Source organism: Medicago truncatula, chromosome 8 (genome assembly GCF_003473485.1).
Source record: "Medicago truncatula cultivar Jemalong A17 chromosome 8, MtrunA17r5.0-ANR, whole genome shotgun sequence".
In the NCBI taxonomy this organism is placed as follows: Eukaryota; Viridiplantae; Streptophyta; class Magnoliopsida; order Fabales; family Fabaceae; genus Medicago; species Medicago truncatula.
The window spans coordinates 15,874,864-15,888,964 of NC_053049.1; the positions used below are offsets into that span (position 1 = coordinate 15,874,864).

The following is a 14,101-nucleotide window of genomic DNA, read 5'->3' on the forward strand; positions in this document are numbered from 1 at the left end:
CTGTTTTATGAGTGGTGTTGGAACCCTCGCCTTTGTATAGGTAGTTAAGTTTGGTGGCTGTTTTGTTTCGGTTTGGGTGGTTTAGGTAGACTGTTGTCACTTTGTTTTGTGTTGCGGCTGTTCTGTTGTATTTTTCTGCAGTTTCATGTTCTGCTGGGCACCTGGTAGCGGATTGTGCTGCCAGTTTTTCTACTGGAACATGTTTCTGTTTTCCCTGTCGTGTTGCAGGACCAGGGCCTGTGTTTTGTTGCTCTGCGCCTCAGCCTTCTCTGCTTGAGAGGTGCTGTTTTGGCTTATATATTAATGCTGTTAAAAAAAAAACTATTTTTGATGTAATAAGTTATACTTTTACTATAATGACATTATTCATTTAATATCTTATTTCATATATTTCTCTCTCCGCAATAAATAATTAAGGGTAATATTGATAAAACATCATTTAATATTGCATTGAACTTTGAAAGTGACAGTTAAAAAGGAATAGATGGAGGGAGTACATTATTATATTGTAGCAAGTCACACACTCTCACTGATCATACCTTTTTCTCTCTACGTTTTTGCGTCACAAAGATGTATTTGGGATGGTATTTTTGCACAATTTAAATTTGTTTAGCTTGTTTAGTCGTTTTTATTCATCATTTTCCTTTTTGGTGTGAATACTTGTTATTTTAAGTTCTTGATTGATTATTGAGCATGTTTATATGTGACTTGATGCATTGCATGTCTTGTGAGTTTTTGACTGGATGATAAGAAAACATTAAATGAGATGAGAAATATGAAGATGACTGATGTAGTTTTAATTTGATGGAAAGTAAATTTCAATCCATTTTGATTGGCTCATTAAAAACAAATGAGTCATGATCCTATTTTTATTGGTTGATATAAAATAAACGTGCCAAAATCCATTTTGATTGGATGATAAGAAAACATTAAATGAGAGGACAAATATGAAGATGCCACGTGTAATTTTAATTTGAAGGAAGGTAAATTTTAAATGAGTCATGATCCATTTTGATTGGCTCATGAAAAACAAATGAGTCATGATCCTTTTTCTATTGGTTGATATAAAATAAATGTGTCAAAATCTTTTTTGATTGGATGATAAGAAAACATTAAATGAGATGAGAAATATGAAGATGTCAGGTGTAAATTTAATTTAAAAGAAGGTAAATTTTAAATGAGTCATGATCCATTATGATTGGCTCATAAAAAACAAATGAGTCATGGTCCTTTTTTTATTGGTTGATGTAAAATGAGATGAGAAATATGAAGATACCAGGTCTACTTTTAATTTGAAGGAAGTTAAATGTTTATTACATAGAGATATAGACATATAATAAGGTTTTCAAATTGTCAAAAAACAAATTAAGGTTTTCAAAGAAACCAATCTCACTTGCCGGCTGCTTCTCTCTCTCACACTGTTATCTGCCACTGCTATCCCTAACCCTTACGCAACTTATTACTTTCACCTTTTGTTCCTTCCATTCCACCAAATGTAAACAAAAAGCTGTCATGAGCGAACCCTTGGTATGTTTAACTACAAACAGGTATGCCTTAGATCTAATTCCACTTTCCTCTAGATTTTTGTTTTTTTTTTTTTTTAACTTGTAGTCAGTTTAATTTGTAATCTATTTTCCTCTAATTTCTGCTTAAATTGTTGCAGCTTCATTGTAGAGATCGGATGCTATTCCTTGATAATGATTTCGATTTCATCAACGAGTGTAATTTCTTTGATTAAAAAAGTGACTGTGAGTCAACATGTCAGGAGCTCAAGAAGATGTCTCCATAAAAAAGGTACTCAATAATCTACTTCAGATTTTAAATTCATGTTTAGGTTGAATCATTTGATTCTAGTCGTGACATTCAAAATTTTCATATTTATTAGGTATTGACACTCATCCCATAATGAGCTGCAACCAATCAAGCCTGCCTGCAACCACATGGTATGTTTCTCAAATCTGCTCTCTTTTTCTCACATCCACACACTGAATTGACCTAAGAATGAAGACTGTTATTGCCAATTTTAATTTGACTTGGAAGTTGCTTACGCGAATTTGGTGTCGGTGCGGGTTTATCAGAGGTGGCAGATGGGACGATTATTAATTACTTTTATAATGGCAGTTTCAAAGAAATAGTATTTTGGAGACATTATTTTAAATGATATTGTTGATTTTCGATTTGGATTTACTATATCATCAATTACATTTTGTGTTTATTTAAATAAAAATTTGAAACTTAATGATATCAACTTGTTTCATTTGGTCATTGTAAATGTTTTAAGCACAAATTAGTTGTCTCAAACAAAAAAAAAGTTTTACATTGTTGTTACTCATCAAAATGAGTGTGCTAGTGTGTTTTCGACCTCAAGCCAATGAGGTTAGGTCTCATAAAATGGTGAATCACAATTGTTGGAAGATACTTCGTATCTAGTATCCACCAAAAAAATATTAGTAGCCACCACCATCTAAATTTGTAAAATAGGCAAGAACTTTAACTTTTTCCAAAACTGTTAAGAATTGTGTGTTGTATGAGTATGTTATGAGATATAAGTTTTTATAAAAAATATTTTTGAAAATTAGTTTTATCAACAAAAACTTATGCTAACGTAAAAAGAAAAAACTAATATTTACTAGTTAACCTTTGACTTTCTTTGAGGTATGCTTGAATAACATACACATATCATTTGTACTTTTCATAGTTATTAGGTATTGACACTCATATTTATGTTTATCCTGAAAGAGATGAAACTCTTATCTACTATATAGTGTATCAAACAGTAAATGTTAATAGTACCCTCTTTATTCACGAAATGTTGGCACTGAGGATTTTGGTACATGGTGATATGTGTGATGCAGGGATTGCTGTCAGCTTCCCGCCAAAGAAGCAGCTTCAGGACACCAAGGCAGAATCATTAGAAACATTCAATGAAGGGGTTGGTTATATTTTGAATAATTGGTTGGCTCTTTGAGGCACTGTTGATTACCAACAAGGTGGCAAAAACTCTCACCTCAAAGCTAAAAAACTCATTAACGAAATCCGTTCTTGGTTCATTCAATCCAATGATTTCAAGTGATATCAGACATTTGAAGTGTTCAAGAAGCTGTTCAGCCGCCATTGCTGTCTTTTTGGCTAAAAGAAATCTAAACCTAATCTTTGAGTTTGAATGCCACCATCGATCTCGTTTGTTGGTTCCATAAAAACGGTACTAAAAAATTATCATTTATATTGTTGCTGTTTTAGTTTAAATCATTTACGACTTCAAATTTTGCTGCTGACTTTGTTTTGCTTTTCTGATTGGCAAGTAAATGCCTTTGTTTTTTTTTTTTTTTACACTTACTAGTAAATGTCAAGTAGACTAATTAAATGCTGAAAAATATGATCACCTAGTTTTAATTGAAAATACCTAATTGAATAGCGTGGCTTTGTTTCGATTGAAAATGCCTAACCTGTAACACTAGATATTGATACAGTTGCATTAAATTTTCCAGATCTTGTGTCCTCCTTATTCAGAAATGAGTAACGATATTTTTGAAACTATGTCCAATGATCAAAAAATTAATGCAAACTTACTTCATTTTGTTTTGGGATAAACATGATATTTTTGGATTCAATGTGTTTTCTCTGTCTATAATTAACTAATTCCATTGGATGAAAACACTTCTTGGTATGATGTTTTTTTTTGCTTTGACATTTTTTATGGGATATCTGTGTTAATTGTTTATCTTTGACATTTTTTTTTTTTTTCATTTTTCCTTTTTGTTATGATATCTTATCGTTCTTTCAAATAGTATTTGTAATTATTTATCAAAATAAAAAACTATTCTCTTGTAGAATCAACAACTGAAATTATTGGCAGCAGCAATTCTATTTTATATCTTTGACAAGTTTATGAACATAAGTATTCATGTATCTTTTTTTCATTGAATGCTTCTCACTTTAATGTGTTGTATTTATCTGTCGTATTAGATACTCGGTTTTTTGTTTTTCAACTCTTGTAGCTTATTGTTGTATAGTTCATTAACTCTTCTAATCAAATATTTAAATCGATATCGAGTCAAAAAATTTCCTACATTTTTTAGTGTAGACTTAGACAAAATTAGTATTTTCTGACATGAATCAAAAATAGTTTTTTTTCTTTATAATATTTAGGAATCAATATTTTTTCTTCATTTAGAGTTATACATTTATTGTGAGCCATAGTTGGATGCTATTCTCATTTTTGGATGTCATATTTACTGGTTTCCATTAGAGGTCATACTCATGGGGTTGAGTTTTATATTTCAGGTGAAACAGTACATGATTACGCCTACCCCAGCACATTCAGAGAGGAAGACCATCACCCATGTTGGAAGGGAGGCAGAATTAATGCCTCTATGAAGTTTGATAGGGATTTGAGCTATAGCCCTACACAGTCTAAGTTAGACTTAGAATTCGCGATGATAATGTCCTTGTCTGCACAAGAGGCAGCCACATTCTGCTCAAGTATTTTCTGAAGTGAAAGCCATCCTAGAGGAAGTTGAAGAAGCAACAGAGGAAGGCTTCACTATACTATGGTAAAAGTTTTTGTGAATTTCCATGAGTCTGCATATATGATGTTTAGAAACTAAATAATATTGTTGAATTTTCGTCCACTACTGTTTGATAGTCTTTTTTTTTTTAGGAATCAATATTCTTTCAAATAGTATTTTTAATTCTTCTAAAAATAAAAAAATTATCCTCTTGCAGCAGTACCGGAGTAAAAATATTTGCAGCAACAATTCTACTTATATCTCTGACATAGAGAGAAAATTAATTAGTATTCATGTAAAGAAATAATTATTTGAATACTCTCCATCAATGTATCTTTTTCTATGAATGTCTATCACTTGACTGTGTTGTATTTTGGTTGCAGTCTTATTATTGTCTAGATACTGAGCAACATATCTATACATATCCCATCATCATACACTGTGGAGTATGCTGAGAAAAACCGAGAAAACGGCCTAAGGTCTGACTAGAGGAGAGGATAACGGAATCATACATGATTTCAAGTGAAATCAGACATTTGAAGTGTTCAAGAAGCTGTTCAGCCGCCATTGCTTTCTTTTTGGCCAAAAGAAATCTAAACCTAATCTTTGAGTTTGAATGCCACCGTCGATCTCGTTTGTTGGTTCCATAAAAACGGTACTAAAAAATTATCATTTACATGGTAAATGTCTTTGTTTCAGTTTGGCTAAAATTATCGTTTGTTTCAGTTTAAATCATTTACGACTTCACATTTTGCTGCTGACTTTGTTTTGCTTTTCTGATTGGCAAGTAAATGTCTTTTTTTTTTTCTTTTACACTTACTAGTAAATGTAAAGTAGACTAATTAAATGCTGAAAAATATGATCACCTAGTTTTAATTGAAACTACCTAATTGAATAGCGTGGCTTTGTTTCGATTGAAAATGCCTAACCTGTAACACTAGATATTGATACAGTTGCATTAAATTTTCCAGATCTTGTGTCCTGCTTATTCACAAATGAGTAACGATATTTTTGATACTATGTCCAATGATCAAAAAATTAATGCAAACTTACTTCATTTTGTTTTGGGTTAAACATGATATTTTTCGATTCAATGTGTTTTCTCTATCTATAATTAACTAATTGCATTGGATGAAAACACTTCTTGGTATGATGTTTTTTTTTTTGCTTTGACATTTTTGATGGGATATGGTTGTGTTAATTGTTTATCTTTGATGTTCTACTCTTGGTTAAACTTTACTATATTCAGATTTTAAGAAACTAAATAACTTTGTTGAATTTTTATCCACCATGGCTTGTTTTTTATTTTTTTCATTTTTCCTTTTTGTATGATATCTTATCATTCTTTCAAATAGTATTTGTAATTATTTGTCAAAATAAAAAACTATTCTCTTGTAGAATCAACAACTGAAATTATTGGCAGCAGCAATTCTATTTTATATCTTTGACAAGTTTATGAACATAAGTATTCATGTAGCTTTTTTTCTTTGAATGTTTCTCACTTTAATGTGTTGTATTTATCTGTCGTATTAGATACTCGGTTTTTTGTTTTTCAACTCATGTAGCTTATTGTCGTATAGTTTTTTCAATCTTATGTTTCTTTCTATTTCATATGTTTAGAATGATCAAAAGGAAGAAGAAAGTCTTCCAGCTGAGGGAAAAGAAAGTCTACTTTGTGGGATGTTAAGTCAGAAGTTCAAAAGGGTGGCTCCATAAAAATGGAACTCAAAAATTTTATTTATTGATATTGATCATGTTTCAAATTATCTTTTACATAGCTTCTGATTCGGTTTATTTCATTTTATGAATTCAAATTATACCGCTGATTTTGTATTTCTTTTCAAATTATATCCTCCAAGTCTTCAGAAATTTCCAATGTTATAAGTTGTATGATACGTACAGTTCACTTAACATTAACATAATTAATTATAAAATACGAAATACTTCTCTATAGACTACGTTTGAAGTTACATTAGTATCTTTACCGTATCGGTTATCATAATCTCAACATTAGTATCTTTACAGTATCGGTTACATTAGTATCTTTACCGTATCTGTTATCATAAATTCCAATATGGAAAAAAAAAGTACTAGTTAGGGGAACATTTTAATATCCCTACTTGGAGAATAGATTTATATTTGGCATTGATAATTATCTAATCTCAACAAAGTACACTATAATATTTTGGAAGAGCAAGATTAAACCTTTATATAGTGGAAGCCAAAGAACTATGAAGCTGTACCAAAGCAGCTGAGAAATTCGGATACTAAATTTTAGTCTTCCAATTTATATTTCAATTATCAACTTAACGCAAATCACTTGATCCATCATATATTTCTACTGGAAATTACAAAACACAACATAGGAAAAAACTAAAGAGATTACAAATAAAGATACATAATACAAACATCCCAAGTCTTTAGACTAATTACAGACCCTAGCTAACACTATATATACACTGTTAGTTCCCATAACAACACCAGTAGGAGAAATTTTCACCAAAGTGAGAAGCATATGACTTAGAATGGTTAGAAGCATAGGCTGCTTCAAAAAATAAACTTGTAAAGAATGGCAAGAATCATATTTCTTCTCAGCACCAGTAGAAGAAAAGCAACAAAATCAAACCCATGTCGACTTCTTGGAATGTTAAATCTGAAAAAATAAAATTCAACATAAGAGATTTTTAACTTAACAGAAGTGATAAACTTTAGAAACATTAATTGCTAAAGTAATGGTTAATGAAAAGGCTTTCAAATGAAATTTAAAAGTCTATCAAGTTTGATAAATTAGAAAATAAAAAAAGGCTTACAAAAGCTCATGGACACACATTAAGCATATGCTACAAAAGCTCATTTGAAAGTTGTAAATTCTGGTTTAACCTAAAAAGACAATAATAATGAATCCCTAATATATAGATTGTTGTACACTATTATATAGATTTACATGAGTTTAAAGTGTTGTTATACAGAGAGACAAAACTGAAGCTAAAAATAGAAGGTTGTTACATGGTTATAGACGAAAAGACAGATAAGGCTAAAACATATTTACAACTTAAGAATCCAAAATTATTAACATAAAATAGAATAGCAGTAACTATATTGTGAGAACTACAATAAAAAACAGTGATAATAGCAAAATCCATCTACAAAACTATGGACTTAATTTGAAGTGAGGACAGGAACCTGATGACTTTTCTTATAATACAGATTGAAATGTGTGACTTTTCTAATAATTAGGACTGAAGTATACTCCAAAAATTTATTTATTGAGGTACTTATTCAATTCATGAAGATTTACATACCTATTCAATAGTTATTTAATACATCCTTTAAAAAAAAATAGTTATTTAATACATAAAGATTTATGACTTATATCAATAAATATTTTTTAATTCATATTTTCTTCATTTAGTACTCAAGTACTAATTAACTTCATTATTAAGAAGATATGACTTATTTTTCCAACCTTCCATTTAACAAAAAAACAAGAAAATTTATTTAATCTATAATTTTTGGGTTAAATTTTTTCTTCTATTTTTACCCTTCATGTACACCAGTTTATCATTTTTATATTATTATTGAAGTCATCAATAAATTTTTTTTGTTAAATACCATTAAAATAAGTACAATCCAACACAATAGATTGAATAATGCACAATCATAAGAACATATTAGACACTAAAAAAAACGTAACCAACAAAAAAAAGTATTAGACACTAAAAAAATCTTTATTTTAGTGCCTTGATGCTAGTTAATAGAAAGAAAAAGTAACTTTCTTTTTTTATGTATGCATGACTTGGTTTGAACAGGATTTTGGGAGTTTTGAGTGTGCCCTTTACTAACACGATTCTTTATCAAGTTTGGATAATAAGTTCTCTGTCTTTTCGGGATGGGATTTTTGCACAATTTAAATTTGTTTAGCTTGTTGAGTCCTTTTTTCGAATGATTTTTTGCAAGAGGCTATGGTATTTTTCATTTAACATTTTGTTATCTTGGATTTTAGGGTAGGCCTTGGTGCAACAAGGTTTCTGCCCTGTGATCTGGAGGTCACGAGTTCAAAATAGCCTCTTTGATTCCAGGATAAGATTGCCTACATTATCCCTTCTCATATCCCATCCAGTGAAAACCTTGCGCATTTGGAACCCTATTTGTGGGGCTGGAGTTGAATCCTTGATACTTTGATGTTTTAAAAATGTTTGAGACGTCATGAATCTATCCTTAGCTTTGTTACCTTTAACATGCATCCAATTTTTGCTTAATTCAGGCCTAAAGCAGAATTTTGTTTATACTTTAATTTTTTTTTTTTCTCCTTTAGAGTTGTGTAAGTTATAATTAATAATTAAGTGCATAAGATAGTTGTTCTTCCTGGCTTACCTATGAATTTCACATTGTATCTTGGGTATAAACTAGTAGTTAGTTATATGGTGAAACTGATGAATTTTCATGCATGTCATTAGTTTTTTTTTTTTTTATGATCTACATGCCATAGTGATGTTTGTTGAATGATGCTGAGTCCCTTGATTTACTAAATCAAATATCAATGTTGTTGTTTCACTTCAGAATAACATACAACTTATATGACATTTTGTTTGCTGAGCATATTGCTAAATTGCATTGAAACTGTTATAAAGGATACTAGAGTTCAAAGTATAAGTGCTCTTCAAATTTATATTATGGTCTTTTTAAGGTGCTGCTTCTGCTTTCTTGTTAACACAAGAATAAAAGCGACTTCCGCAGCTTTTTTATCATACTCCTTAACTCTGCGCAATAATTCCAGGTCATGCTGAATTCTAGAGCTATTGTGAACCTCTGTTACAACAGGTAGCGATGTACCATCCTGACTGCTAATATCATGTTCAATGTCACCATCAAGAGACCCATCAGAAGGATCCGTTACAAACAAAGGCATAGCTTCACTAGGCATGTGGACTGCTGCCAAATGAAGAGGGATGGAAGCTTTTGCATCCTTGGACGCAGCTACTACTATATTATCTTCATCAACGTCCTCATCATCATCATCATCATCATAATCTTCACCGTGTTCGACAGAGAAAACAGGATGTGCCGAAAGAGTTTGAACATCATTGTTGCTATTAACCAGAAGAGGAGCTTGCTCAGATGAAAGTTGTACATTTGCATGCTAGTTCCAAGATAGGTTGAGTAAGCCGAGGTAAATTACCTTGAGGAATCTGAAAAAATCATGCAAATTGTTGGGAGTAGGACCTGCTGCGTCGTTGTGCGGGACGATTTCATGGGAGGATGGCTGGGGGGCAGCAGCTGTTGTATTATCATTGGGGATGGCAGCTGTTGTTAGGGGAACAACAGTGTATGCCGCTGCAGAGGGGGCAGCGGCTGGTGGGGGAACAACCTAAACGTAACGAAGGGTACCTAAGGAAGAAGCGTTGTTCCCAACACGTGTTGGAGCTTTTGCATCATTAACCTGTTTCTTCCCCCGGTCAGGGACCTTGGCAGCCTGAGGATTTAACCTCTTACCATTCATTTCATTATGTCCAATGACATAGCAGTGGTGGAAAAACAAAGGACGTCTTTCATATTGCACTTCGACGTTAAAAGCAAAGCCCTCCCGTTCAACAAGGATTTCATCATAAACCCTCTTCGATAAATCAATGTCCACAAGGATGCGTGCATAGTGTTCAAAGGCTCTATTACGTGTAGGTCCATCAATAAATATAGGGGTACCCACAACCAAGGTAGTCAGGAACGAGTCCCAGCACGTAGGATCGTCCGCTCCTACGTGCTTCCCACACAAAAACGTGCCTCATTCTTACCTGGGTTCGTTTTTTGCTTCTTCACAGTCAGGAACGAGTTCCTGATACAGGAACGTAAGTTTCAAACGTGCTGGGCTTAGCAATTACAATTTGGGCTTAACGAACCGGGTCGGGTCAAAATATAACCTGGTTTTATATAAAAGATAAAACCCAGAAATTTTTCATTATTCTGTTTCTTCCTCACCTAAACCCTAAATGTGCGGCCACTTCTCTTTTCCGGTGAATTTCTCGCCGTCGTTCTCTCTCTACCCTCACCTAAACGTGTTTTTCGTCGTTCTCTCTCTCTACCCTCACCTAATACTCTGTTTTCGTGTTTTCTCTCCATACCCATACTCTGTTTTCATTTTCTCTCATACCCAGACTCTGTTTTCGTTTTCTTTCCATACCTTTGTAATGGCTTCAACCAGTAATGTCAATGAAACTTCCTCAGTTGCTTCTTCAGCTCCAGTAGCTTCTTCATCAGCTGCTGCTAGGGTAAGGCCAAAAAATGCAAAAGGGAATAAAACTGATCCAGCATGGGAGTATGCTATTTCTACTGAACCAGGATCAAGAAGGGTGCAATGTAAATTCTGTCAGCTTGCTTTTACAGGAAGTGCTTATAGGGTTAAGCATCATTTGGCTGGAACGAGTAGAGATGTTGCGGTTTGTCCGTCGGTTCCTCTGGATGTTAAGAAACTTATGCAAGATAAGGTTAATAAGTTACAAAAGAAGCTGCTAGAAAAAGCTAATTTGATAGTTGTCGATGCTGATGGTGACAAAGACGGTGCTGCTGATGCTGATCTTGAGATTATTAGTGGTGGGAGGGGAAAAAGAAAAAGTGCAGGGGAGATAGCACATAAGAACATGTTAAAAGAGGACTCACTACGATGAAACAAAGCACAATCAATGGTGTGTGGAAGAAGGAGCACCGGGAAAATGCTTGTAAGGCTATTGCTCTCTTTTTTTTACAATAATGCTATTTCGTTTAATGTTGCAAGGTCTGATGAATATCTTAAGATGTTTGAACTTGTTGCAAAGCATGGTATAGGATTTAAGCCACTCTCTTATGATGAGATTAGAAATAAATATTTGAATTATTTTTATGGTGAAATTGGTAAGGATTTGGAAGCACACAGAGCTGTTTGGGAGAAATGTGGTTGCATAATTATGACTGATGGTTGGACTGATAGAAGGAGAAGAACTATATTGAATTTTTTGGTACATAGTCCAAAGGGAACTTTTTTTTTAAAGTCTATTGATCCATCTGACATTACCAAAACTGCTGATAAAATTTTTAAGATGATTGATGATGTTGTTGAAGAGATTGGAGAAGAAAATGTTGTCCAGGTAGTTACGGACAATGCAGCAAATTATAAGGCAGCTGGTGAGTTGTTGATGGAGAAGAGGCCACATTTGTATTGGACACCATGTGCTGCTCATTGTATTGACTTGATGTTGGAGGATTTTGAGAAGAAGATCCCTCTCCATACAGATGCAATTTCAAAGGGCAAAACGATCACCACTTATATTTATGGAAGAACAAGTCTCATATCTTTGTTGCATAAGTTTACTAATGATGTTGATTCGATTCGACCGGCAATGACACATTTTGCTACCTCTTATTTGACATTGGGGTGTTTGAATGAACATCAAAATCAACTTATTGATTTGTTCAAGTCAAACGAGTGGAAGACTAGTAAACTTGCCAAGAGTAAAGATGGAAAGATCGTGCAAAATGTTGTTTTAAGTAAGGTTTTTTGGAAGGATGTTTTGAACTGTTTGAGGGGTGCTTTCCCACTTGTAAAAGTGTTGTGTATGGTGGACTGGGAAGAAAAAGCAGCCATGGGATATATTTATGAAGAGATGGATCGTGCTAAAGAGAAGATTCGAACCAACTTTAGTGGCCAAGCTAGGAGGTAACTATAATTCTGCCTATAAATCTCTTCTATTTTACTATAATTCTGCCAATAATTATGTTCTGTATTGCTCCCTTCAATTCTGCCTATATGTGATTCAATTCCTTTCCCTTTTTTTAGCTATAATCCCATATGGAAGATAATTGATGATAGGTGGGATAGGCAACTTCATAGGCCATTACATGCTGCTGGCCTTTTCTTGAATCCTATGTTACGTTATGCTCCTAATTTCACAGTTGATGATGAGATTGTAAATGGCATGTACGCATGTTTGCGTAGAATGGTTGCTGATGCTGAAAAGAGAAAAAAAAAATTGATCAGCAACTTGAGGATTTCAACGCAAAGGCTGGAAAATTTGGTGATGACTTTGCTACCTATGCACTTGAAACTAAAACACCAACTCAATGGTGGGAATCTTATGGATCTGGACATCCGGAATTGCAGTGGTTTGCTATGAGAGTACTTAGTTTGACATGTAGCTCATCAGGGTGTGAACGGAATTGGAGTGCTTTTGAAAGGGTGAGTTTTCAAATTATTTGAACAAATTGTATTACAATCCAAGTATCTATGTTTTAATTCATCTTATAAATATAATAGGTTTACACTAAGAAGAGTAATCGCTTGAAGCAACTCATGATGAATAAGGTTGTTTTTGTGATGGTTAACTCAAAATTGGGAAAGCCTAAGAAGGAGAGAAAGAGTGCTAACTATGAGGTTCATGAAATTGATTCCGAAGATGATGCGGAAGAGTGGATTGAGAATGTGGAGGATGATGAAGATGGAGAAGATGACATCTCACTTGATGTTGGACAAGGTGCTAGTATTGGTGATGATTTGGAGCTGCCTTCCATTGATGAAGAAGGAGACAATGATGATGATGAAGTGGAAGAGAATGAGGATGAATATGATGATGACCCTTATCAAGAATTTCCTCCTGCCATGGGAATAAATGATGTCTTAAACTTAGATGGGTAGTCTAGTTTCTATGGTTTGTTCATTTAGAAACTTATTTTGAACTTGGTAGTTTCTATGGTTTGTCCATTTAGAAACTTATTTTGAATACTTTGATGATTATGACTTATTAATTAAGTTTGATGTACTTATGATTTCTATGTTTTTTTTTTGTATTATATATGTATATGATTGTGTGCGCGTGAATAGAAAATTACAATTTTGCCCTTGAGTGGGTTCTTACGAACCGTGTTACGTTCCCCGACTTTACGTCCCTTCACCGGCCAATCGAACCTATGTAGAAACTCGTTCCTGACTACATTGCCCACAACGCTTGCAATTTCTTTCAATGTTCTCTCGCGCCAATATTCCTGAGGCAACACGACAAGTCTGATCCACATTGATGCATGTGTTTGTGTCTGAGAATAGTGATTAAAATCCTTCTTCCATTGGAAAAGTCGAAGGAGTCGGTTGTAGTGAACGTGTACCTGTCGTCCAAATCCGACTAAAGTCATATCATCCGGATATTGATAGTAACATTTTAATGAGATGAGAACTTACTAGGTCCATTAAGATTGAGGGAAACCTAACCTAATAGTGAGACTATATAAGGATAACTTTAGTAAGCAACTAGAGTTGAGCATTCATTTCATAAGTTTTACCAAAGGTGGCTATAGAGAGAATAGAGAGATAGAGAGAAGAAGAAGAAGAAGAAGAAGAAGAAGAAGAAGAAGAAGATCTTAGAAGATGAAGAAGAGGAGAGCAGAGCTAGGAAGCAAGATAGAAGAGGAGATTAAAGCTCTAGCTTAAGCTTTTAGGAGATTGAGGTAAGAAGGATAGGTTTGATTCTCATAATAAGCTATAATCATTTTTCTAGCTTTGGGGTCATATTTGATTTGCTTAATTTTTTAAATTGATGATTATGTGTGTTAATTTTTGTGCTTGAAATTTAAGTGAT

General features: G+C 33.4%; 1 protein-coding gene and 1 long non-coding RNA gene across 2 annotated transcripts; both read left to right on the plus strand.

Moving 5' to 3' along the window:
* Positions 1-1,669: 1,669 nt before the first annotated feature.
* On the plus strand, positions 1,670-5,277 carry LOC112417085 (uncharacterized). The gene is made up of 4 exons (XR_003007565.2): positions 1,670-1,943; positions 2,856-3,202; positions 4,285-4,553; positions 4,892-5,277. It is a non-coding gene; the product is annotated as an uncharacterized lncRNA (long non-coding RNA).
* Positions 5,278-10,690: 5,413 nt separating this feature from the next.
* LOC112417336 (uncharacterized) lies at positions 10,691-13,167 on the plus strand. Its single transcript, XM_039829019.1, has 5 exons — positions 10,691-11,142; positions 11,275-12,192; positions 12,313-12,442; positions 12,514-12,711; positions 12,790-13,167. The coding sequence occupies exons 1-5, from the start codon at positions 10,691-10,693 to the stop codon at positions 13,165-13,167; spliced, it is 2,076 nt and encodes a 691-aa protein (XP_039684953.1).
* The last annotated feature ends 934 nt before the right edge of the window (positions 13,168-14,101 follow it).